Raw genomic sequence first — 26,245 nt, 5'->3', positions numbered from 1 at the left:
TCATGCAAAAAACTCATTTAACAGTAATTTTGTGAATATACAAGATATCATTCGCAGTGGATTTGTAGAGAGAATAGCTCTATCAAGAATCCAAATTACACAACATATTACAAAAATTGTATTTAGAAACTCCAATATGATCTGGCAGACTAACTATTCAGTTAAACCCCTCAGATGCACACTATGAGAGTTCCTGTTCCAATTAATTTTCTTTAGAAAAAAATCAAAATCCATTTTGGCTGTTTCATACTATGCCATGACCAAAGAACAATAAAATGAGAATGACTATGAGGTTTGTCTCAAAAAGCCCACTGTTGATCCAAACACTTAAAAACACACTCAATTTTGAGTAAAACAGAAGCTTGTTGTTCTGTTCAATTTTTTCAAATTAKAAAACCCCAATAAAAACCCTACCCCCTAAAATTAAACATACTATGAAAATTATCCTAAGGCTTGTTGGAATTTGAAAGACAGCATAGAAGCATAGAACTATTTTGGTTGGAAAAGACTTTTATGATCYTWGAGTCCARCCATTAATCCAGCACTGCCAAGTCCACTACTAAACCATGTCTTTAAGCACCACATCAACTTATCTTTAAAATATATTCAGGGATAGCTACTCAACCACTTCCCTGGRCAGCCTGTTCCAATGCATGACAACATTTTTCAGTGAAGAGTTTTTCCCCAATATCCAGACTTTTGTGCCTAARTGGTRYAGCAGAACACTGACCATTTCCCYTTGAATTATGSGGGTTTCATTCTGCTCTCCATTCCTATCTTACAGCTCAGGGRGCTGGGTACTTTGAGAACAAYTGTTCTTAYTCTMYTAAAGACTAAGGCAAAAGCAGCATAAAATACCTCAGCCTTTTCCTCATCCTTTGTCACTRTGTTCCCCYGCATCCAATTAAGGCTGGAGTTTCCCTTTAGCCCTCCTTTTGCTGYTAATGTATTTAYAGAAACATTTCATGACAGGGGAAAGATTAAGTTTGATTTAGGCTTTGGCTCTGCTAGTTTTCCTGTAGTCCTCCTGAACACTRTGGATTTTATCTTAAATGTCATTTGACTAAGTTGCCTTGTTACCAAACCTTGTTATCTTTGGACAGAGAACTTTTATTCAAAACCAAGGAAAACCATTAAGAGAGTCAGTTTCAATATGCTCGTGGTCTCTCACCAGAAAGTGTACTGAATGCACTTAGAAATACCAGTGCTTTCTTACCTTCTTTTCACCTTCTGATTTCTCCCAAAACAACATCGCTTCAAGAAAGTTGTTCATGTAATTTATGTTGTTCTTCCCGTTTTCAACAGYGTCTGTAGGGGAAGTCAAAGCAACAAATGCCATATTTATTAAAATACCACTTATCTAGGTTTTTCTATGTATATAACATGACAATTGTGTAAAGAAAATTTAAATAAATTCTTTGAACAGTGTAATTCTTCCACAAAGAACATTTGCCAAACCCAGACCACACTGTTTGGACAGTAATTCCCAGTCACCTGCAAGTGGTGATAAAGAACAGAGCTGACATACATAATTGTATAATTAACAAAGTTGTTCAAGCATTAAATGGCCTTGCAATGAACTTTTATTAAAATAAAAGAATCAGTCTGTTCAGCTAAGCRTATCTATAAAATGCAAAATCCCTCTGAAATTAATTTGATAACACTAAGCCATTATTAGCATTATTAGTACAGTTTGTACATATTAAAAGTGGACCAACAGGTTTATGAGAAGGAAATTTAGGAAAATAAGCTTGAATTATGTGGACAATTAGTGGCTTAATCTGGAAGGAAAGCATCCACACAAGGGATTAAAAGGGTTTAATAATCCACTTAGAAATTAATTCAAAAAAGCTTTTCTGAATATTCTAACACAGACAAGTCTACTTATTTATGGAATACTAATCACCATAGTATCTAGGAGCATGATAACTACATTATTGTAATTTAATATATTTTAAAATGCCATCATGTTTCTGAAGTAGCTAGAAAGCACACTTTATATTTGTGTGATTGAGTGTTACAAATATAATTTAACTGCACAGAAGAAACACAGCTCTGATCTATTGGGTTCTGCTCAAAACTCCTTCTCATTTTTTAAGCATTATCACTTGTTTTCCCTCTGAACTCTGTCATGGGTCTAAACATTGAGCCCTCTGTCAATATTCATATATTTATGAACCATCATTCAGTGTCCTGCTGCATCACTGATTTGTTTTCACTGGTTAAACATGTATRCTAACAGAGAAGTACTTTTTCCTTAGGAAAACTCAACCCTAGGTGCTTTATATTAGACAAGGCTTCCTAACTGCTGYAGTAACTTCTCTTGCTGTATCTTCTATTTCTTGGCAAGGTCGGGAAAGAGTTGACTCAGGAAAACAGTCAGAGTTACAAGACAAAGTTTACCACCTTGCAATCAAACATTATCAAGTAGCACATTTCAGTGAGAAACATACATACTAGGAAGCTCTGCTGGGATTTGTATTGCAGATAAAATGGCTTAGTGCAAAGCTTRTGGAAGATTACCCAAAAACTCTATTTCCAACCTACATTGAAATCAAACTTTTATTGAAAGTAAGCATCCTYCTTAGGTTCTTCTGGAAGAGGCAAAAAATGGAAGAGGGAAAAAAATAATCCAGTCTTGAGCTTAAAAAGAATGCAATATTATTAGTTTCTTTGTGCCTTCCCTCTGACCTAAATGTACAAGGAATCACAGGCAAGCTTTTGGTTACTGAAAGGATTGGCAGCATATCTCCGAGGAAGTGGAGGAATATCTAAGTATCATATAATAAAACCATGGTCCAGTACCCAAACTTATGAGGAAGAAAATAAAACCACATTAACAATTTCTTCAAGGTATCAGGTAAAAGTATTGGAAATGGCATCCATAAGGCAAATGTGACCCCAGTAGCTTAGTTCCTACAAAAATATTAATTTTTCAGACTTRATGAAGGCCCCCAACATTCTATGCTACAGAAGCAGCAAATTCCCTCTCCTCCACCTCCAACTCTTACCTTGGGATACAGAAATACTGCACACAGATGGCACTGAATTAAGTTGAGCAAGCTGTTCTTTCAACTTCTTGACCTCCGCTTGCAGCTGGCTCACATTTCCTTGCGTGTCTTCATTTACTACAGCCTTTCATAAATATGAAAAGATTAATAAAAAGTATGAATAAAAATCTTACATGATAAGAGAAAACTCAAAGAATGCAAACCAGTAAAACTATGGAGAACTCTTTCCATCTTAGGAAAGGAAGAACTCACAGGAAAAGTAGAGCTCCATTTACTGAGAAATAGCAAGTTGCACTTCAGATGGAATTACAGGTTAAGAAATGTAAYGTTTTATGCAGAATTTTGTCTGGAGCTTTTTCACCAACAGAGCAGTATACATCAGAGACAGTTTCAATTAAATGCCAGCATGCTTTTAAGAACCCACTCATGAGAAATTACATTTTGGGCACTAGCATTTATRTAGAACTAGTTAACAGAAATAGCATTGAATCAGAAATTTTTACAGCAATTTTATTCTTTAGWATAGATTTACTTTTTACTTTTCTAATAAAGTGCTCTGAAAAAAAGCAATGAATACATAATATTAACAGCCACTACTTAGTTCCCAGCTGTTGTCCTTTAATCCTAACCTAAAGCAAACAAACCCTTTTCAAAAATAATTTTTTGTAAAAAAAAAAAAAAGCAAATTTAGTATTTTCAAAAAAGATAAGTTAAACTAGTGAAAGCACAGTACTGCAGTGAAGCTACCTTGCTTGCAGATATGGAACTTAAATTATAAGAAGTTGTCTGTTGCTACAATAAAGACATTAAGTAACTCTCTTACCTTGTTTTTGATCAACTTAGCTCGCTGAGCRAAATTAAGAGTGGACAGTGTTTCACCAAAACACTTGGATCCTGGATGCACATTTGCAATTATGCAGGTTTTCGCATTACCACCAAGAGAATCCTATTTAAAAACATGGAAGTTAGTTTTATTTGCATGTTTTTGATGACAAAAGGAAGTAATCACCTAAAAGATACTGTATCATTTTGAAAAACTTGCAAAAATAATTTCATTTAACAAATACCCACTCTTGGTAAGTTTCTCAAATTTTATTTCAAATGTGGGTATTAAGGATGTGACTGTAAATAAAGCCTTTATTTAGGGTTTCAAAACCCTTAGTATGTTATTTAACAATTTGAGATACTTCTTTCACCTGAACAGCAGGAAGGGGAAATAATTTTAAACAACCACAAAAATAATGGTAATTAGCAGATTAGTGGTCACACTACTTTCAACATCATCCATTGATTGTTCCAACCTATCTTYCTTCTGGAGGCAACTGTCAAAACAAAATCACAAAACAACATACTCTTGACCAAGAATACAAAAGGATTATCTCCTTTTTACATGCATATCCTCAGGTATTTCCATGCTGTTAAACAAACAGCTCTCAAATCTCAGGAGAAGGCAKCAATTATACCTAAAGACCAAAAGTGTAGTACTGCAAAATAGTCCACAACCTTCGACAGCATTCTCTCTCTCTCTAGTAGTGAAGGTCATGTTTGTGGGCTTCTTTGTAGTAGAGACACCTCAAAAAAATAATCACTTAAAAGTAACAGCTGATACAGTTACAATCTTTGACTGCTTCTGTCTTTCTTTTMTCTTCATTTTGAAAAGAGCCTATATATAAGGGCTGAGGTAGGAGACTGTAAATTCATCTAACCCTTAACATCAGACCAACACTAAGCACACACAGGCTAATCCTGGAAACCCTGTCAATAGTTTAAACACATCCCTAAATATTACACTTTGATATATATTACTTCCCAAGTTATAAAGATGAAAATGTGCTCTTCCTTTTCATTAAAACTCCCAAAYATGTAGTAGGAACTTACAAGAATAAATAGATTTGCCTTCAGTTAACAGCAATATATTGATGAGAAGTCTGTTTGGGTTAAAAAAAAAACTTTTCAAGATTTCTTCCACTTGCCCAATACTGAAATAACTTTCATATACTTGAATCAGCTTTTTATAGTAAAAACCCCCACCAAGTATTTTTTTCCTACATCTCAAAAAGCAGATAATATCCAGAGGATATATATTACCCGTAGCAGAAAAGTGAGCTTGGAATCCCGGTAGCAAATGTGTCTCTGTTTGCCATTGCCCACATCAACAAGTGCTGTGATTACTTGGCCCAGGCAGCTTAGTGACCGATTTATGTTACCTGCTTCCTAAAAATGAGGAGGGAACAAGAATGAATGGATTTGGTGGACGGAAAAGGGCACTGCATYTAAAAGGAGAAAGATGCCAGAGGTTACAGAACTAACCTTTAACCTCAGTCCTTCTGTATGGGTGTCTTTTTGTCTCTCAGATCCTGCCAAGTCTACCAGGTTGAGCAGGGAAGACCGAATGTTAACAACCTCATTGTTTTTCTCCATGGATTCCACTGTGATAGTGAAAACTGCATGTGATCTGGAGGATTCTCTGTTCATTGAGGTCGATGCTACACGACGGTTTCTCCAGCCYGTAGTTAATACCTAAGCATGAAAAWGACATCACAATTTCAAGTATCTCAGGCTGTACTTTAAAAGCARGTGACATAAACAGCAGTAGACACAATTCCATCCTTTTAAAAATCTCAAGGACAAGGACTTTTTTTTTTTACTGTTTTTCAATAGAAGTATTTTCAAAGTGAAAAATGCATAGTTACAGTCAAGCTTAGTAGCAGAAATAGTTGTAATATTCACTTATTTTCTCCAAAAGTGCCATTGCTGTTTGAAAGCAGAACATATCCCACACTGGTGTACGTTAGCAGTACACAAAAAAAACCAAAGCAAACCAACCAAAACCCAAACAAAATAAACACTCCAAAACAAACAAACAAAAAACCAAAACCAATTTAAAGTCACACAAGTACTATGTGTATGCAAACCAATTATGAAGAAAGAATTGTGGAACACATGCTGCCCACTTAGCAGGAAATGCAGTTATGTAGTTTTCTGTTGCGATTTCAGAGATGTGTAGGGCAAGCATTAGGGAAGGATTACGGTCATTGCCAATCATATACTCCAAACTCCAGAGCTTTTAAAATTTCTTAAAGGTGTGGGATAGTGAGGAAATAGATAGTAATTGCTTTAAACTAGCCTTTTTTTACAGAGTGTTTTGGAGTATGGAGATAGGGGGAGAAGGCATCACAGATACAAAAAACAGGCAAAAAATGTGCTTTAATCAAAGAGGAATATTTACCAAATAAGCATCAAGATGAATAGTCTAAATATTAAAAAGTGCCAAAAAATACCTGGTATGCTTCAGCAGCAGATGACAACACCTGTTCAACAGCACCATCAACAAAGACTCCCTTCTTGATGTGTTCTCTGAGAAAGAGTCCAGCTGAAGCAGAATCTAGCAAGTCAAATATCTGCTCATTGTAGATYTCAATAAATGAGCATTTGCAGAGAAAACTCTTTCCACTGCCAGCCTGAAAAGCAGAGTAATTTACACTATAAACAGATTGGTTTTATTAAGTCTGGCATTGTATGGCAGCAAGTCACTTTTCACAAGTATCTAAAGCTCCTAGTTTGCATATACATCCTGCATACTATACATTTCTGATGCCCAGGTGACAACCAACATCCAGAAACCTAGATGCATTTTTAGACTCAAAATATAAGCACACTTGTGTCTGAAGAAACTGCACCATAATTTGTTAGAGTACTAGATGCAAGCATTTTTCATTAATAAATTTGATGCAAGATGGCAATAATCTTGGTAACTTAATGGCTGCACACCCAATTTACCATCCTCAGCTGATTTTTATTGTGAGACATTACTTTCACTGCAATAGTAAGTATAAAATAAATGTACCTTTTCCTTTTCCCGCTCAATTAGAAAAAATAAGTATTCAAAGCTCCGTGGAATTACACCTCTCAGACTGTGAGTGAAATTATCAGAATCAGATGGTCCTAAAGAGATTTTTAAATTTAAAATAAAAAAACTAATTAGTACTACTCAAGAGTAGTGGTGGACATAGGAATACATCTCAAGATGAAAAAGAATTAAGAAACTGCTGTAAGATTAATCTCTCTCATGCACTTACCCATCATAGTAAAGGTTTTTCCTGACCCAGTCTGGCCACTAACAAAAAGAAATAAAATAGTAAGATAAAACTTTGTTTTGGCTCTGAATTTTTTATTAATCTATATATTTTAAKCAGAAGTTAAAGCTGAAAACAAAGAAATTCTTCTAAACTAAAGATAAGGAGAAGAAGCAAACTGAGAAATCAGCCAGCCAAAACGATATAAAAATAGAACAGCAAATTATACCGAGAAATTCCATTAAATAAATCACCTTTTGTCTGCCCTATCACCCACCATTTTCTTCCTTATTTCTGTTGGAAAGGGAAGTTGGCATTAAAAGGAAGACTTTCTAATATATACATAAGACTAATTTTTGGATCAATCTTTTGAGWTTTATGTCATTCAGTAGTGTACATAAGGGTATATTTGACTTAAWTTTTTTTTTCTTTCAGAGCTTTTTATAATGTAGTTATTAATCAAGCTAGAGAAACTTCAGGGCAATTTAATTTAATTTTTCTACATTTGTATATTTTAACAAATAATAAGGGCTCCATAATTTTGCAAAAGCTGTGCTACATAAAAAAAAAACAGTAAGGCGTAGATTAGATGAGCCCTTTAAGTCAGCATTTTCTGACCAAAGTGCTTCCTCAGTTTTCAAAATGAAAAAAATATTGAGGTAATATAATTATATTCATACTACTAGCCATGGATATGTTTCTACCTTGAAAATATTCTAAAGTTAAAATTATCATTCATGCATTTTCCCACAGGCAGCCAAGAGTGACTGAAGAGTTGAGCTGGCCAAATATGAAGATAAAGCATTTTTCTTACCCTTTGACTATGGACATACAGAAAACTACTAGCTTTCTCTTCAACAGTACAGTGAAACTCCTACTATTTAAACAAATAATAGTAAGATTGAAATGAGTTTATATCCATATTATTAGTCTTAAGTGTTTAAATCATAACACCTACAAATAGATTCCTCCAAAAGAGAAACAAGTACCATCCAGTGTTGCAAGAACACTGCTTATACTCTGCTACAGTAAGGAATCACTTTTAAAGTTTACTGTTCATTAGGCATGCTCCTGACTCTTAAAACCAGAACTACTCATTAGCACAACCTCCTTAAGTGTTGCYATTGCTATGAAATGACTGTAATTGCTATGAAATTACTTACTATGCAAAGATGGTTCCATTGTAGCCATTCATACAAGATTCAACAATGTTTTTAGCCACACTTGAGAACACAGACTCCTGGGGACAAGGGAAAAAGAAGGCACTTGGCAMCACCTGTTTAAGTATCTTTTACATCAGTGTCACTTATGCTATAAGTTTATAATGTATATAATACATGCATTCCTTAAGGTTAGACATGTACCATGACCACTGGAATTCTCACAGCGAAGCAAGTCTTTGTCTTTGACATAAATCACTCTCTCTGAAAAAACTGTATTCTTTGGATAAACCCAAACACAAATAATAAAATCCAGCATCAAAGTAACAGTTTCAAATAGATATAATTAATTTTGATTCAGTGGTTTTGATTATGTTATGCAATTTATACCATCTGAAGGTCAGATGCCTGTAACACTTAAAAAATCTAATTAGCTTTCAACAATTGCCACTGCACAATAGCACATTGAACAGACTAGCACAGTTTACTCTTACCTATTTTCACATTTGTCTCTTAGATTTACAAAAAGAGCCTAGCTACGAATAACAGCCTACAGCAGGAGAGRTTTTTGGGTGTTTTGTTTGTTGTTTATTTTTTTAAATAAATTAAATGGAATCAAAGCCTTAGCAGAATTAAAATTATGCTCAGAATGTCAAACACATTATTATAGAAATTAAATTGAAGGATTTTCTTTCCAGTATTACTTGCCCCAGATGAGCAGTGCATCCATTTAAAAGGCAAAAGTATAAGAAGGAAATATAGTAAATATAGTTCTTTAAATACAAAAGTGCAGGGCCAGGAGTTGATGATCCTTGTAAGCCCATTCAACTCTGTGAAATTACATTGTAATATCAGCTACTGACTGCCAGTTATTTTTGTATGTTTGTGTCAACAGGCAGATTTATTTTCTGTCTATGGTGTTACCATAATGTTTACAAACAAAAACTTCAATTTCAAGTCAAACTCCAATTAAAGAAACAGCTAAAAATATTACATGATAACTACTGGAGAGCAAAATTTCATGCAGCATTTCTGTACTATAACTATGCATTTCCAATCTAACCACTGCAAAAAGTTAGACCTAAGTCACTCTATCTTTAGAAAGGCTTAGCATAGTAGTTGCCAAAACTTGGGCAAAAATTGCAGTAGTTATGAGATTCTAAAGTGATTACCTGAGTTGTGTCCATATTTGCAACATAATCAAAAGTGAAGATCTTTGGCTCAGGCTTGGAATGCAGGCGGATGGTATTTGATGAAAGAACAGATAAACACAGGCCTTGGTCTCCATCAGTTAATGCAATTCTGTCTGAAGGGGGACGTACCCTCACAAAAACTTTGATAGCATCACCTTCAACACTAAATAAATATTTATGCATTAGATTACTCCAATATGGATCTATCAGCTGTCTGATAAAATTAAATGACAACTATCAGTTTAAGCATGTGAAGTCTTACAGTTTGTCCTGAAATCATGCTACTTGTAGATGAACACCAGTTCGCTACAAGAGTTGTTAAAGGTAAAAATGTGRCAGATTAAAAAAACAACATGCAGTTATATGTCAGTATAACTTTAGCTCTAAAAGAACACATTGCACAGTAAACTTGAAATGCCCTTCTTACTACTCAAGGTTTTAATAGACAAAGGGAGCAGATAATGCCACAGTCCACCAAAAAAGTTGTTAGCATTTTTCTTTGTTGCTTATGAAAAGGGAAATAAGAATCAATTCTTTACCAATGAATCAAATAAAGCATAGCATGGGCCTGTATCTAAAACAACCATAACCTATTTCATCACATTTATCAGTGGCTAAATTTAGCTTTAATRATTAACTGTACATGATTTATATTAAGGCTCTGAAAAGTTCTGCCATAAATACCAAAATACCCATAAAATACTAGAGAATTAAATCCTTACATGAAGCTGTAGCAAACTTGGATTTACTTTACTGCATCGTTTCCCAAAAGACAGTTAAAGCAGCAGTGTGTTATAACTGCTCTTTTTACTTTTGGTATGTAAAAGAAAGGAAGACAACAGTTTTAAAAGTGGAGAAGGGTCTTCATGAATGAAATGAGTAGTGACAGAGGAAAGGACTAACACAAGCAGCAGCTGAGACAGGGAAGATGTTATACTGGATTTAAGACACACCAAATTAATTTGCCAAATGTGCTTTCATTGTATAACAGTACTCTGAGTTGTGGCATAGTTTACACTCAGAGGAGGGCTTTTTGGTTTTTGTTTTAGTTTAGGGCTTCCTCACAGAATTTAATTTCCTAGTGGAATATTTCTTCAGATAAAATCTGCAGTCCAGCTGCAGAATTAGTARACAAATGAGACTTCATTGCATGGCAGCATTCCAAGAGGAAACCAGCATGTCAGTCTAACTGTTTCATTATGAGAACTTTTCTTTTAAACTTATAAGGATGTCAGGAGAGAAAGGTAGCAATSTTAGGCAGGAAAAGATTGAAAGAAAAAAAAATTATAAAATTATCTCACAAAGTTATGCTAGGTTTCTTTGCACTTTTTGTGCAATATGATTATTCATATATGGGAACTGGCCAGTGATACTTTACCCAGGTGAGTTCAACAAAGGTATTGAAGAGTCACGCAAATCTCCTATAAAAGGGACACACAAAAATGAAACAAAATAAAATTACTGCTAAAAAAACCCCACTTAAATAGAAAATACTGTAAGCAGTACAGAAGGAAATAAATGGAGAGCCTTATAAAGATCCATTTTGTGCATGAACCAGAACTGCACAAAAATATTTTGTAATTGTCTTCCTTTGGCAGAAAGATTTCAGTTTGTTACAGAGGTGGAAAAAGCTAGTCCAGTAATGTGAGCACACTTGTCAATGTGTGTGCAATGAGTAGGCTCTTAAGTTAAAGTATTTAAGGTTTTGCAAATGTGTCASAGAATTAGAGACAAATGTTGATGGTATTATACATTCCATTATATTTTTAAAATTGTAAACTTAACACAGATAAACTATTACAGCACAGCTTAGCTTTCCTGATGTGACTGCAAAACCTCAATATCCTAAACCAGCACAACAGAGTAGCTGTATAACTTTCACTTCCGTGAAGTAATATTGATMACCCTGTAATGGATAAAGCTGTCCTGTAGATATCTGGAGCACAGCTTTTATGAGGAGCAGCTGARGGAGCTGGGCTTGTTTATCCTGGAGAAAAGGAGGCTCTRGGRAGACCTTATYCTACAAATGCCTGGATGGAAGTTGTAGTCAGGCTGGGGTTGGACTCTTCTTCCAGGTGACAGGACAAGAGGACATAGCCTCAAGCTGTGCCAGGGGAGGTTCAGGTTGGACATGAGGAGGAATGTCTTCACTGAAAGGATGATGAGACTTTGGAATGGGCTGCCCAGGGAGATGTTGGAGTCACCATGCTTGGAGGTGTTTGGAGTGGCATTCACTGCCATGATCTTTGACAAGTTGTTGATCAGAAATAGGTTGGACTCCACAATCTCAGAAGTCTTGCCCAACTTCACTGATTCTGTGATATGAGCCTCATTTTGTACAGCTTCAGATTTCAAGGAGATGGCACATACTACCCCATAGGTAGGTAAGGTGACTTATTTTTAACTAGACAATAAATCTGGCATGAAAGTACATGACATAGTCAAAATATTAACTAAGTAACAAAATTGCATTTAGAAAATAAGCAAAATTACAATGAAAAATAATGCCTCAAAATTATCCCAATAATAAAGACTGTAAAATCCTTAAAGGCACACAGGTTTTATTTTAGGAAGATTGTCTTTAAAAAAAGAATGAACAAGGATGTACAAAGGCGCTAACCTTCTCTTTGACATTTATACTACCTAAATAATCTGCTGCTGTGTGAGCCTATACTTGCTTTGACTCACGCAACATCTGAGAAATGTTTTAGCTTCTCATTCAGTTATTTATTCTTCAATTGCACAAGTAATCAAGGAAAGGAGTGCATTTTAAAAATTGAAATCAGACMGATAGGTACTTGCACAGTCTGGGGAATGGCCTGAAGTTGTGTCGGGGAGGTTTAAGTTGGATATTAGAAAAAAGTTTTTCACCCAGAGGGTGGTCGGGCACCGGAACAGGAACCCCAGGGAAGTGGTCACAGCACCGAGCCTGACAGAGTTCAAGAAGCGTTTAGACAATGCTCTTGGGCACATGGTGTGACTCTTGGGGACAGTGCTGTGTAGGGCCGGGAGCTGGACTCAATGATGCTTGTGGGTCCGTTCGGACTCAGCATATTTTGCGCTTCTGAGAAGGGGCCGACTCTCCGGTACCGCGACAGCACGGTGGGGCAGTGCTGTGTCCCGCGGGCAYCGCAGGGCAGAACCCCCGGGGCATCGTCCCCCCCGGGACACTGAGCCCTCCCAGCACAGTCGCTCCTGGCCCCGTCGCTTCTCACACGCGAGTGATGCCCCGCCGTGGGCCGGCTGCCCCGGTAAAGCCGCCCCTCGGTCCCCGAGCCGCCGCAGTCCACCCCTGCTCCCCAAAACAGCAGGCGCATCCTTGAGTCCCTTCCCGGCCAGCCCCGCTCACCTCTCACGCCGGGCGCCATGGTCACACCGGCCCCAGCRAATCCCGCCCGCCCGCCGCTCCAAAATGGCGGCGCCTTTGAATTTGGCGCTCAGCGCTGCAGCCCCGCCCCTTGCCCGCGGCCGGCGGGAGCGCCGCCATTTCCCTCCGCGCCCTCTTCGCTCGCCATTGGCCCAGAGCGGCCCCGTCCCCCGGTTCCTCCSGGGRARGGRRGGRRGGAGGAGGGAAGGTTCCTCCGGGGCGTTCCGGAAGGGAGGTGCGCCTTGGTCGCCTTGGTCCCGGAAGCGCGCACGGTGAGGGGCGTGCGGGCGGCGGCCATGAGCAAGAGGAACCAGGTCTCCTACGTGCGGCCGGCCGAGCCCGCCTTCCTCAGCCGCTTCAAGCGGCAGGTCGGGTATCGGGAGGGCCCCACGGTGGACACCAAGGTAACGCCCCGGCCCCGGGGGTGGGAACGGACAGCGCCCGCTTCATGGCGCTTCCCGAGCCTTGATGCCCGCCCATCTGCGCCCCCGTCCTTTTCCCGTTGCGGGCGGTGGGGAAAAACTCCAGGGTTTTGCAGTGTAAGGAGGAGCCGTAGTTACCCGCTTGCAACTGACTGAAATCGCGTGTGTAACTTATTTTTGCTTCTCTGTTGSCGGATCCAGCGAACAGCGCCAAGTCGCAGTGCCCCTTGCCCGCGGCTGCTGTGGTGGCCTTGCGCAGCAGCCGCTTCAGCCCCTCAGTGCGGGGATGTGCCAGGTTGAGCTGGCCTGTAAAAGACCCAGGCGGGAGGGAGGCGATGTTTTAAAAATAAAAGAAATTATTGGAAAAGAATTGACATGGGTTCGAACTGAAAGAGAGTAAATTTAGGTTACATACGTGGAAAACAATTCTTCGCTSTGAGGGTGGTGRGACAGGTTGCCCAGGGAAATTGTGGCTGCCCCATYCCTAGAACWGTTMAAGGCCAGGCTCTSAGTAACTTGGTCTAGTGGATGTATCCCYRCCCACGGCAGGGSGTTTGGAGCTGGATGATCTTKAAGGTGCCTCACAACCCAAACCATCTTGCTGTAGGTCAGTGGTCACAAACTGTGTTATGATGGCCAGGAAAGCAGGACAGGGGCAATGGGGTCTGAGCAAACTTGTTAAAAGGCAGCCTTTCCTGAGACACGTTTTTTTCTGCCTCCGGTGTGCTGTTGGATATGTTCCCTCTAAGCAGGSTTTTACAGGGTATCTTAGGAAATGAGCCTATCATTACTGTGGTATAGCACATGTAAARCTGTTTCTTTTTGATGACTGAGAAAATTTAAAGTTAAGCTATGGTAGCACTGTACCGTTACATTGTTACCTAGTTGTACTTGAACAAATGTCTTGTGATCCCACCCTGATCTKTATGTTGCCAAAAATTAATCTGGTGAAAAAAGCTTCCTCTTCCCAGTGGCCCATTGTTATGGCCTGGATTTACACTTGTGCCCATGTGGATATAAAAGTTACCTGTGAAAATGCCTTTTATTACAAACAATGTATTGACTTTCACCACTGGCTCAATTTGCCTGTGCTGCCTCTTAAAGTTCAATTCAAATCTGTGGTGGATCTTGACCTACAGAAGCCAGTACCGCCTGACCTCTCCAGAGTGGTCAGAAAAGTAATAGTCACAATGATTCATTAAAAAAAAACAAAAAAAAACCAAAAAAACCAAACCACTTCACAAGCTGGAATTTCAGATAAATGGTGAAATGGTGGCCTTTAATCTAGTACAAACTATTTCACTTCACAAGAAAGACTGCATTTTGTCTATCTCTTGGTAAATTGAGTAGATGTAATGCTGTCTGTACTTTTACTTACAAAATGAAGTTTTCAGTTCCTCTAATATTGCCAAACTTCAGGTTGCTGCACTGAGGTTCACATGCCAGAAGGTTTATTTTGTGAATAAAATGATCCCAAATGATTCTCCTGTCTCAGAAMACAAGTTTGAGAGATTGGAAACAGAAGCACTATCTTCCTTGCACTAACTTCCTTGTGTCAGTGCTGCTTGTAGTGATTTGTTTAGGCAGKTTTAATAACCCAGCCATCATGGACCCACATTTCCCTTTGTGCTCTTTTGAGTACAGCTTAGACAGTTCAAATTTGAAACCACGCATTTAAATCTTTTCATAGTGTTGCATGGCAGACAGTGCTTGTACAGTCAAGACAGTGAACAGAATTAATTTCTTGCATTCCAAGTTCCTGCTGTTCTGGTCTCTAATTGAAGGAGCCCATACTCTGATGCTGTTTCTTTCCATGGGAAGCCATGTCTCAGTGACAGAATTGGAATGTCCTTTGGACAAYGTGTGTTGGGAGGGCCCAGCACTGGCAGCTGTGCCAAGTGTCCTCACTAACCCTTCTGCAAAAGTGAARCCAAAGGGAACTGGCCCACAACTGGAGTGATGATCAGAATGGCTTTTATTTCTCTCTTGTCCAGAGGGAGCAGCTTCCCCTTGCGGATGATGACAGTGACAACGGCAGTGACAGGGAAGATGAGCAGCCTCAAGTGGTGACACTGAAAAAAGGGGACTTGACGGCCGAAGAAGCAATGAAAATTAAACAGCAAATCAAAGAGGCCTTAAAGTCGAACGAATCAGGTAAATTTTAGACTACTGATTTCTTGCTTTGTGTAGTCAAAGAGATAATCCATAAAAAGGAGCCTGATATTTGCTCAGTTTTCTACCTTTCACTACTATCTTTGATTAATTCTGAATTTTTCACTTGTGGTTCCTWATCTCAAGTCATTAAGTACATATTAAGACTGTCTGGCTTTTTATTATGATGCAGTTCTGTGCCTCTTGATTGTGCACCATCCTTCCTCCGAATACCACCTTAAATTATTTTTTTTTTTAATGTAATGGCATGTCATTATCCCAGTGCAGTCTTTTGACATCACATATGATATTTTTGAACTCRATAACTAGTTCAGCCAAATGTGACAATGGGGTGGATGTTTTAAAGGTAACTATATGCGTCCATGGAAGAGAATGTTAGGGCTGTGCTTCAGTGGAAAGAGTGGCACATGTGGCTTGGGAACATGCTCCCTTAGCATGACACTCATGTTCACTCACATGATTGGATCTTGTATTTACTTGCTTAAAATCAACCCCAGTATGTGTTGTGACTTGCAAATACACAAGCAAAGGTAAACAGATGATAGAATAGTGCCAAAAACTAGCAAGGTACAGAAAWAAATGTTTCTTCTCTACAAAGAATTAGATAGAATGGAAAGATGGAAGTGGTGTGGGAAGGGCTGCTGCAGTTTGACAATAACAATGTGAAACTACAGCTGATGGATTCAGTTATGTTAAGAATTTCTCAGTATTCATCATTCAGATGTGATTGACATAAGTACTTAGAGCGTCCAGAAACTTCAATCATGTGTGAGGAAATGTAGCTTTATCTTTTGCTGACAGAAGACTTGACAGATAGAATGTAGTGTAGCTACTATTATCTCTACTGGAAATGTCTTGACAATTAGAAATACAGGACTGGAGTCTCACAAGTACAAAATGGAAAGGTGAATCATAGAAACTGGACATCTTCTGTGGTTAGCCATTATGGATATTTACAAAAGCTGCCAATTGAATTTAGAGCACATTGTGAGGCCTAGTACATTGTTGCTTTGAACGGCCAGTTTTTAATAATGACACGGACACGGTTAAGGGAATAAAAGGGTTTTACCTCGGTATTTGGGATCCCAGGTGCACAACTTGATGGCAGAATGCACACCCATGTACAGCACGGATACAAGTTTTATAGATTTCAGGAATTAGCATATCTATCTAGGATTCCCCAATAAGAAACTTAACAAATGCAGTAATGTCCCCCTATTCTAATGAATCCCCCCCCCAGATAAGGCCAGATCCCAGTTTACACAAGATGTTCCAGAGAGAAGGCTTCACCCAAGGCTGGAGCCTCAGGTTTAAGGTAGAACAGGGCACACTGACTCTTTCCTGAGGATGTTTGGTCTCTCTGCCCAGCAGAACTCCTAAACTAAGCTGGAATTTCAGGCACAGGAATTTGCAAATATGTGGGCTAAGTGGTACAGGGGAATGCGTAGAGGGTACARCAAGCRTAAAAAGGAAAAGCAAAAATTATCAGGCATCAACATGGCTATGAATATTCTTCTCTCTTTGTTTGCCATTTRGATTTGAAAATTCAATTTGTGCTGTCTCTGTGTAGATGTATGTGTTAAAATTTCAATGGTATAAATGGAGAAACCAATAACAATAGTGGTASAAAATAACTTGAGAATCTTACATTTTTTGAGAAGCAGATTGATGCGAAATCTTAATTTTTAATAATGTRGGTTAGCTTGAAACTAAATAAAAATGTGTCCTATTTGTTTGTGCAGGTAGGTGTGTATTTGCTAGGTCTAAGCAAGTACAGGACTAGGGCTGTGTTTATATGACTTGAGCTCCTCCGAGAATATATGTTCAGCTTTGGGCTTACTTCCTGGTGTCTTGGTATTGAAGTGTAATGCACATAAATGCTTAGTGTTGCAGTTTCTAAAGTCATCAAAAATTTTCTTTTCATCCTCCTAGTATTGGGAGAAGTTTCAACTTATTGGAAAGAAATGTCAACGTTCTTTCTGAGTATTGGCTTCCTTTTCATGTAAACAACTTGAACTTTGAATGATCACAGTAGGAGGAARAATGATTTTGTAAGGCTGGGCAAAAAGAAGTAGTTGTCCATGACACTCTATTGAGGTGGAGTCCATGCTGTGAAAAAAGTCCAAAAGAGCTACCAAGCTGAATACACAGTGTGAAATGGAAGTGTGTTTGAATAGAGTGACTGAACTTATTTGGTGGAAAAAGACATTCCTAAGACATAATTGTATGTAGTGAGGGTGGCAGTATTGAGTCCCTGTAGGCCTTTGTCACCTCTGCTTATTACCCCTTCAGCCTTTCAGTAATAACTTGAATTTGGAGGAGAAAATCCACAGAAGTAGGCAGCAGGAGTGTTGGGGACTGCTGCCCTCTGTTCTACATTATTGTGTTACTATTCATTCATCTGCCTTTGCAGTTAATATGAGGTCTTCGTGTCCTTTTCCTTTTTATGGCTTATGGGAATAAACAGGGGAAGTGCTACTGTGTTCCTCTGCCATGGAGAGAACYCAGTGTGATATTTTCAGTGAAGGAAGGTGTGTGTGTGACTATGCTGCAGCTTGCTGAAGTGAAGGCTTTTTTGCATATTGGGCCATTTTTACACTCTCAGTCTGACCTCTAGATTTAAATCCTGATTTCTAGTCTGAGGCAGGTATTTAGGTAAGTGGTTACTTCCAGTTTAATGAAGAGAGTTTTGAGTAACATGTKATTTTCTTTTATTTTTTTGGCTGTCAATTCTGAAAATGGGAAGTATAAAGAAAGTTTGGTGCTGCATGACTTGACTGCATTTCACGTTGCTTTGATTTTTATCCCAGACTTGAAAGTCAAATTAATTTAATGGCTACTAGACCATAATATATAGTCCCAAATCAGATCATTAGTGACATTACATGAAGCTGAAAAGGTAATAGGGAAGTAAATTTACCAACTGATAATCTTCCTTTCCAGCATGCATCAATGCTAAGGCACTTTGATAGATCATAAGAAATGTGCTACTGACTATCTGTTGTGAACACRAACGGTTTTTCAAAACACAGAAAGTACTCAGTTTTGAGATTCTGCCCTCTCCTCTTTCATATCTGTAGCAGTTGTCTTCATTTGAAGGACCTTGTCTTCAGGCTTTGGATTGGGATATTATTCTAGAATTTTCTGTATCTCGTTTACATCCTTTGTTTTTTTTGTATAACCATTTCGATATGGCTACAGTTCTTGGTGCTTTTTGGGTTTTGTTTGTTTGGTTTGGTTTGTTTGGTTTGAGTTGTTTGTTTGATTTTTGTTTTGGTTTTGTTTGGTTTAGGTTTTAAATTGTAGACACCAGATGTTCTCATGACTTGCATTTTCTTTTCTGGATGAACAACACTTTTGCATTAATTTTGTMAAACCAGCTGATAAATGTCCTAGCTTCACTTACTTACTTCCTAAGGCAGAACAAATCCTAGTGAAGCTTTTTTGTTGGCTTTTGCAAGCAGAGTCATAGAGATTTGTTTTATTTAGGACCAAACTTTCTTAAATGAGAATACACTCTTCTATATTGAAATGTTTTTCTTCACGGAGCAGAGACTTAGAGGCTTTTTAAGAAGAAATGTTTTGTTTATCAACAGTGATTTTGCTTAATGTTTTATGCATAATTTTATAAATKGTTACTGTTGGTTCAGAGACAAAGAAAAATGGTCTTATGAAAAATTTAATTTGCACAAAAGAAAATATGTCAATTGCTGTAAGAGAGTTATCCCAACATTTGTTATAGTCTATGAAATGAGGGTTTTTTTCCTAGTGCTTTTCTAGTTCATTTGGCCTCTGGGACATTCTGACATATGGAGATGACCAAATTTGGCAAAAGGGGTTCTTTCTTGTTCAAAGCCTTATAATATTTATCTTGTTTCATTCTATATGCTGGGTTCTGGGAGAGGATGGGAGAGGGAAGAGACAAGGAGAGTACAGTCCATGATGTCTTGGCTGTTGGAGCTCTTTCTGATTAAGCACAGGCTGTTCTGATAGGGCAGCTGTTACATCAGATACATCTCACAGAGTTAATGCTGCTCTTCATCACATGAAAAAGCAGGAACCTAAATCAAAGCTAACTTTGCTGTACTTAGGTAAGGAAAACTTTCCYAAGTGTTCTCATAAACAATTGAGACTGACTACCGGAGCAAGACTGGCCTTATGTTTGTACCACCTGTGTGTCAAATTCCTAGAGTAAATGCTTTCAAGGCATGCATAGAGAATTGGTGGCTAGAAAGCAGTGGAAGGWGCATCTGAAATGGCTGACCTGAATTTCTAACCTTAGAAACCATTAAGAAATTTCCCAGGTTATTTTAGATTTTTTCCCAGCCTTCTGTCTTTGAATAGATGTATATGGTTTCCACTGTTCCTTCTGTTGTTCCACTAAACTGACAGTTTAGTGCCATTTGTGTTTCCTATCACTGACCCAGAAACTGCTGAAAAGTGATGCTGCTAACTACACAAATGAATACTAAATAAAAAGCCCTGTAAACTGAAGAGTGGTGTTTCTTTTTCAGACCCTCATTTCTGCTTTTGGAGGAGAAAAAGTAAAAAGTTATGTAAAGCATAACTTGAAATGAAAAGAAAAGAAGAAATTTCTGGCTTTGTGGCTTCTTAAATTGATGTCACTTGTAAAGTGAGTTTCAGCTCACATTCTGACTGTGCTTGTCTTGGTAAACCAGTATAAAAGTTTGTGATCTAGGTAAAAAGCAGTAATGACTAAGAACAGTGGGAATTTGAACTGCTAGTGTAGTTTTTGACCCATTTGTCAGAAGTGGATTTTATTATTTCTCCTGTAGTGCTTTTATGTATTTTGCTTTGTGTGTTTCAGTGTGCTTACCAGARATCCTGCTTTGCATAATTGTAGTACTAACAGAGTCTTTTACTGGGACTCTGTTTTTAAAGCTACCAACACTGAGATTGTTTCTTCAGTCTTTTTTTTTTTTGTTTGTTTTTGCATTGCATTATACAAGTCAGTTTTTTGGTAGGTCTTTGATGCAAACAAAAAAGATAGCTGACACACAAGAACCTGGTAAAATTACGGAGGATAAAGTGAAGTCATTTTACTAGCTGGAAAAGACAATCTTAACAACTCAACACAAATTTCTTGAACTGCTACAGCAAAATCTTTGAGAAAATGTAGTCTGTCCTCACTCTCTTCACACTTCGGTAAGGTAAGGCCAGGCCTACTGTGTTTCCTCCTCTGCTTCATTCTTTGTCAAGCACTGCTAACACACATTGCTCTCTGAAGCTGGCCTGGGCTTCCTGCAGAAGGGAATATCCTTGAGCATATAATGAAATTTTGACAGTGTTTAACAAGGCCAAGAGGTAAAATAATTTCCTTTGATGCAGAATGACCTGTGAATAGAATTGTGGTCTTGGAGGGCTGASTAGTCTGGGCTGACTAGTTGCCATTTTGGTGGAGTTTCTSAGCTTTGCTGTTTGTGCTTCTTGCTTATTAGATGTTTAAATTCATTTTGCAAAGGTGCTTACCAATTCCTCCATCTGTTTGGCAAAACAGAATAATTTAGTGGAGTTTGCAGTGTKCATAGCAGGACAGTTGTGAGTAAAATTAAAATTTCTGTCCTCTGTTTTTCCACGGGTTACAAATACATAGCTSTTTATCTGTTTGCTTTTGTGGGTATGCTTTGATTACATTTTTAGGGGTTAGGCTTTTAAATTTGCCACTCCAAGAAAATGTAGTAATCAAGTAATCAGTTTTTTAATGAGTGTCCAATAAGATTTGATTTTTTGCTCCTCATGCTTATGCAGTAGCTGATTGTCCCATTTCCACAGCTGTACGGATACTTTATACGTTGGCACTCCGACTGGCTCCAGTACATAGACAGCTGTGTCTACACATAAGGGAAGTTTTGCTTATAGATTTTTTTGGGGGGTTTTTTAAAGAATTTGGCTTGTATCATGCCTCAGATGTTGTTTAAATTTGAAGATCTGTGTTTCCAAATAATTGTGTATTCTGATTCATTAGGTGTGATATGTTTGCAGGAGTTCTGYTTTCCTCCTAATATTTACTGTAGGCACTTTCTTAACTTCTGTATCACATGTACTGCATCTAAACACCTAAGTTTTCCATGTAGAGTTCACAGTGGATCCATTGAGAAACATGCTTTTCATATCTACAGTTTATTATTGTTGGTAATCCTTTATAACTGTAATGCTTTTCTAATGCACCAAGACTGARATATTTTTTCCCCAAACCTGGTTAGTTATTTTCTGCATAGTGGTATTTCCTCATAAACTAGTGTAGACTCATACAAGTAATGAATTGTTTGCTTTGGGACCTCTAAAATCCATTGAGTCCCACTTACTAGCCTTGCACTGCTTTGTTGCCACTAAACCATGTCCCCAAGTGCCATGTGTTTTTTGGGCACTGCAAGGGTTGGTGTTTCTACTGCTTCCCTGGACAATTTATTCCAATGCCTTACCACTGTCTCAGTGAAGAATTTTTTTCCTGGTGTGCAATCTAAATTTCCTCATGCAGCCATTTCTTTTCCTATTGCATGTTACTTGTGCGAAGAGACTGATGCCCATCTCACTACAATCTACTTTTAGGTAGTTGCAGAGAGAAGGTCTCCCTTGAGCTCCTTTTCTCCAGACTGGACAATCCCAGGTCCCTCAGCTGCTCCTCAATAAGACTTGTGCTCCAGCTGGTCACCATATGCAAGGATTCATTCTGTGGAAGCCACCGACAGAATTGGTGCTTAGTTTTTCAAGCTAGATTTCTTCTTATAAAGGATCTCTGAAACTTGAGGAATTGTAGTGGAATTTCCTGCTGAAGTTGATGTCTTCATTTGTGCCACACAGCCCTTAAGACATCAGATTTATTTGTTTTATTGTTTTGAGCATGCACTGGAGAGGGTTTCAGCCAGTGCTATGTAGATAATGCTGAAATGTTAAGTCTTCTGCCACAGTGCTGATATACCAAGGAAAGAACTTGTGCTAAAGAGAAGTTATTTATTGGTTATAATTAAACAGTACATAATCTTGTCAAACACATTTTTGTTGAGTAATGAATTTCACAAAAGTAATTTAGGAAAAATAACTTGCACAGAACCTATGGCTCCTTAGCGTTCTGTCTCATATACATTACAAAAATTGCAAACTATTGCAGCATGAACCTTCGTGTCTGATTCATGACTTTACAATTACACTTTCTCTTCCAGAAATACTTCCATTATGCTGTTACTTATACAGTAGCTTTACCACTCTGCTTGATAATCATGGAAGGGACTTGTGTATTTGAGATTGCTGTCTGCTCCTCTGCATGTACTATAGCAAAATTAGTCAGGTGGAATACTTTTGGTGATTTTGCAGATACAAAGAAACCCTGAAACTTGCATCCATTATGGTAATTTAGGGGAGATTTATTACCCTGTGATGTTCTTCAGCCGTCTCAGCAAGACAGAATATATTAAGGAAAAACAGTTCTTTTTGTATATGTGCCATTTTGTTATTTAAAGAGATACCATAATTCTGAAATAAGTGCATTTGTTGCCATGAATTTTACAAATATTGAAGCGGTGTGAGAGGATCCTATGAAGTTGTCCTCTCCATTTTGTTAAGTGGATGTGAATAGAATGTGTAAGAAAAGCTCTACTGCTCACAGTCTCTTCTAAGTTAAAACTGGTTAATAAAACCCCTTTTCTAGCAGGAACTGCAGGAGGATTGTCTTCAAGGGCTGGCTGCCATGGAGCAGGTGTGTGTACAGGAAGGATGTTCATTGATGCAGAGTTTATGGCCAAAAAGTACRTTTTAATGGTGTATTCTCTCAGAAGTCTCACTGATCTTGGTTCAAGATCATGGTGGTTCAAGATAATAGCGAAGGTCTGTACTTGTTTGTGAACATGTGCAGATGAGTTCTGACTTTACTGTCTTTGTTATAGATGATGACCCAGAACCTGCTGATGGAAAAATTATGTTCAGGAAACCAGCCAAACGTTCATCAGAGAAGTGTTTGGACTTCAATGTAAGTTCAAGTAAGAAGATGAAAGAAGCAAAGAAAACTAAGAGGGAAGCAACTACTTCTCAGAGTACAGCTAAGCAAGTGAAAAACAGCAGTCTTCTCTCATTTGATGATGAGGAAAATGATGATTAGGGGTTGTATTTTTTTATATTTTACTTGCCCTTCTAGAGACCTGAATAACACTGAGGGCTTTCATAGAAATTGAAGCATGGTGTCTTGAGTCTTTTCTTACTTTGTTATAGTCCAACTAGAGAAATATAGTATAAAATCAGCAAGAGCTAAGTCTTTGCAGTTAGTTGGAACTGTATGTCATGTCTTTATTTTAAAAGAGAATTTAACCATGTGTGTAAAAGCTATTTGAGGTCACAAATGAGTAGCAAAATATACCTGTATATATTCAGCTTATAAATTTTCAATCAATACATTTTAAAATGCCCTCCATTAGTAAAATGTATTTTYCCTGTATTGAATAGGCTTATTTGGCATTTGTGTGGTTTTCACCTGTTATTGGTGAAATTCAAAAGAGAGACACTTCATTGCTGTGGAACAGAGACTGGAGTTTTCTGGCTCATAGCTTAACTAAAGTTTGCACAAGCTTTGCATTCTGTGGTTTGCAAGATTAGCCTTGCAGTAAATGAGGCTGCAGTTGTTAAAGTCATGTAGTCTTGATCCTGTCTTAGGTTGTAATAGTAAGGTATAAAGATTTTGATTCCAGTTGATGGTATCAACTAATGCAAAACAAGCTTAAACCGTTGGAGATTGTGCACTTCGGTTTTGGCACTGATGGGCTCAGTGGTTTGGTGGTGTTTGGGTTTTTTTTTTAAAGTATATTTGTTCCAGTTGACTACCTATGTGTTTGTAATTATTTGGGATCTCAGACAGCTTGCTTTTAAAAATGCATTTAATCTTTAAGCTGTGGAAAACCATTAGTTTGGTTTTCTTCAAGTAGGAAGCTGTAAATAGGAAATTTAAGTCAAGAAACACTATAACTGTGTGTGTCTTAGTTTAAGACAATTTCTAGGGCTGACATTCCAAAATGAGTTACTGCCCCATTTAGTTTTAACCACTCCCCTTTCACCAATAGGGAGAGATGAATGCAAGAACATAAAAGTGAAAAAGAAACAGTTTACTAAAAAATGAAACAGCAATAGGCAACAGTAGTAATCTCTAAATACAAAGGTGCAAAATCCCATGGACTGCCTGGGAACAAAGAAAACAAGATGGCAGAGGAGCCCCTCCCCGAAAATGGTGGCCTCCATAGAAGACCATGTGGTCCAGAGGACAAAGACAAACTGGCTGAGAAACCCCTTCTCCCAACCATCTGGTGGACAGAACAAAGGAAAAAGAAACCTCAATAGTATCAGAACTCTGTAATTTTGAAAGTCCCTCTTCCCCTAACCACGACTAACAGGGAACAAGGACAAAACCTAAAGAAACCTGGACTCCAAAACCCGTCAAATGCTGTCGAACCATTTGCTCCACATCACCTGATAGAGTCTCTCTCCCAGTGGCAGCAGCTCCATTGACAGTGGCAGCTGGAACTGGTCAGCAGCTGGAACTCATGGAGGGACTTGGCCTCCTCCTCAGCAGAAGATGAGAGGCAGATGRCTGGGGCAACCTGGACTCTGCTCCCTCCTACTTCAGCTGAGCACTGCTGGTGGGCTGGAGTGACCATATGGAACAGGGGCTGTTCTGTTTTTCCCATTTTGGTTCCATGGCTGGCCATCCCGGGTGACAGCAATGAAAATGAAAGGAGGAAAAGGTCTAAAGAAAATGTCCTCATTGGCCCAGAGACCCAGACAAACCGGAGCTTCTGCCTTGCGCTGCCTCAGCTTCTCAGTAGCCAATGGAAACAAAAGAAAGGCCTGTCCAAGTGTTGTCCTGCTTTTAAAGGGATCCTGGCACTTCCTGCCTCTGCAAACCCTGGGCAAGACCCTCCTGTTCTTCTGATCCCCAGGTCTTAAAGGGGGAGCAACAACCTTGGGCAGATGGGCATAGAAAGAAAGTGACCATTTCAGCACCTTTTATGTAACAGGATGTGCTGAAATTCAACATGACACTGAGACCTGATGGGATTTGGCAGAACAAGGTGGTAGAAACATGACTAGTGACTTTGAAATGATTTGGATGTGTGATGTGTTCTGTAACCAGTTCTGCTCTGTGACAGGGCATTTGAAATTATTTGGCCTGTAAAGCTTCRTTGAGGAGCAAATTTCAAGTTGCTGTGTGAAACAGCTGGTTTTAGTTTGTTCATGTGGTATTAAACAATAAATTATGTTTTCTTTTACGTAGTCCARAGATATTTTATTAAAAATTTCAGTACATGAAATGAGATTTCTTTTGCCATATGATATTGGAGGCTCCTGTCCCTGCTGCCTGTCTCTCTACATACCACCTTCCTGCAGCACATCAGATGCAAGTCTGCACACTGTTTCACACTGTTTGTGTGAGYACACATTACCTTGATTTTGAAAATKAATACATCTGTTGTCCTTGCAGAAAATTGAAATCAGACCTATAAATGGATATTGAAATCTTCTTGTTGCACTGGTCTCGTATCGGAAYTGCAAGAGAAGTGCTGTGTGAAAATCTGATTATTCCCATGAGGACATTTGTAAATACATAATTTGTCTGTATTCTCTCTATATGATAAAGAAGAACAAATTTAGAAAGGATAAATACGAGGACCAGAAGTTTCCAGGGATCAATATTTCTCTTTATTTTGTATACTTTAAACTTGTTTTAATCCATTTTATATATATATTTATATACATACATATTCACCCTTGAGTAATTTTGTAGGATTCCAGCATACAAAAGGGATATTTGTGCATATGTCAAATATTGAGTAAATACTCTGACT

At 38.3% G+C, this 26,245-nt stretch overlaps 2 protein-coding genes across 2 annotated transcripts in view; one reads left to right on the top strand and one right to left on the bottom strand.

Annotated features, from left to right (window-relative positions):
* The window catches only part of KIF15 (kinesin family member 15), a 35,909-nt gene extending 23,027 nt beyond the window's left edge, over window positions 1-12,882 (bottom strand). The window contains exons 1-12 of the mRNA XM_057367690.1: window positions 12,790-12,882; window positions 10,819-10,861; window positions 9,420-9,603; window positions 8,251-8,327; window positions 7,091-7,128; window positions 6,859-6,956; window positions 6,293-6,472; window positions 5,322-5,531; window positions 5,100-5,225; window positions 3,835-3,957; window positions 3,012-3,135; window positions 1,217-1,308 (exon numbers count right to left, since the gene is read on the bottom strand). Coding sequence (XP_057223673.1) covers window positions 1,217-1,308; window positions 3,012-3,135; window positions 3,835-3,957; window positions 5,100-5,225; window positions 5,322-5,531; window positions 6,293-6,472; window positions 6,859-6,956; window positions 7,091-7,128; window positions 8,251-8,327; window positions 9,420-9,603; window positions 10,819-10,861; window positions 12,790-12,808 — 1,314 coding nt within the window. The 5' untranslated portion in view covers window positions 12,809-12,882. The remainder of the gene's footprint in view (window positions 1-1,216; window positions 1,309-3,011; window positions 3,136-3,834; window positions 3,958-5,099; window positions 5,226-5,321; window positions 5,532-6,292; window positions 6,473-6,858; window positions 6,957-7,090; window positions 7,129-8,250; window positions 8,328-9,419; window positions 9,604-10,818; window positions 10,862-12,789) is intronic.
* Window positions 12,883-13,037: 155 nt separating this feature from the next.
* Window positions 13,038-25,673, top strand: KIAA1143 (KIAA1143 ortholog). The gene is made up of 3 exons (XM_057367688.1): window positions 13,038-13,211; window positions 15,224-15,383; window positions 23,303-25,673. Exons 1-3 carry the CDS (start codon window positions 13,104-13,106, stop codon window positions 23,512-23,514), a joined length of 480 nt encoding a protein of 159 aa, XP_057223671.1. The 5' UTR covers window positions 13,038-13,103; the 3' UTR covers window positions 23,515-25,673.
* Window positions 25,674-26,245: the final 572 nt, after the last annotated feature.

This window comes from Malurus melanocephalus, unplaced genomic scaffold (genome assembly GCF_030028575.1).
Source record: "Malurus melanocephalus ecotype Western Australia unplaced genomic scaffold, MMel_1.1 scaffold_83, whole genome shotgun sequence".
Classification (NCBI taxonomy): Eukaryota; Metazoa; Chordata; class Aves; order Passeriformes; family Maluridae; genus Malurus; species Malurus melanocephalus.
This window is presented reverse-complemented; position numbering and strand designations above follow the sequence as displayed.

Bases quoted from the DNA above. Each gene is read 5' to 3' on its own strand.
- KIAA1143 (XM_057367688.1), top strand. From the start codon at position 13,104: ATGAGCAAGAGGAACCAGGTCTCCTACGTGCGGCCGGCCGAGCCCGCC. The intron at 13,212-15,223 runs GTAACGCCCCGG...TCTCTTGTCCAG, and splicing joins GCCCCACGGTGGACACCAAG to AGGGAGCAGCTTCCCCTTGC. The intron at 15,384-23,302 runs GTAAATTTTAGA...TCTTTGTTATAG, and splicing joins CTTAAAGTCGAACGAATCAG to ATGATGACCCAGAACCTGCT.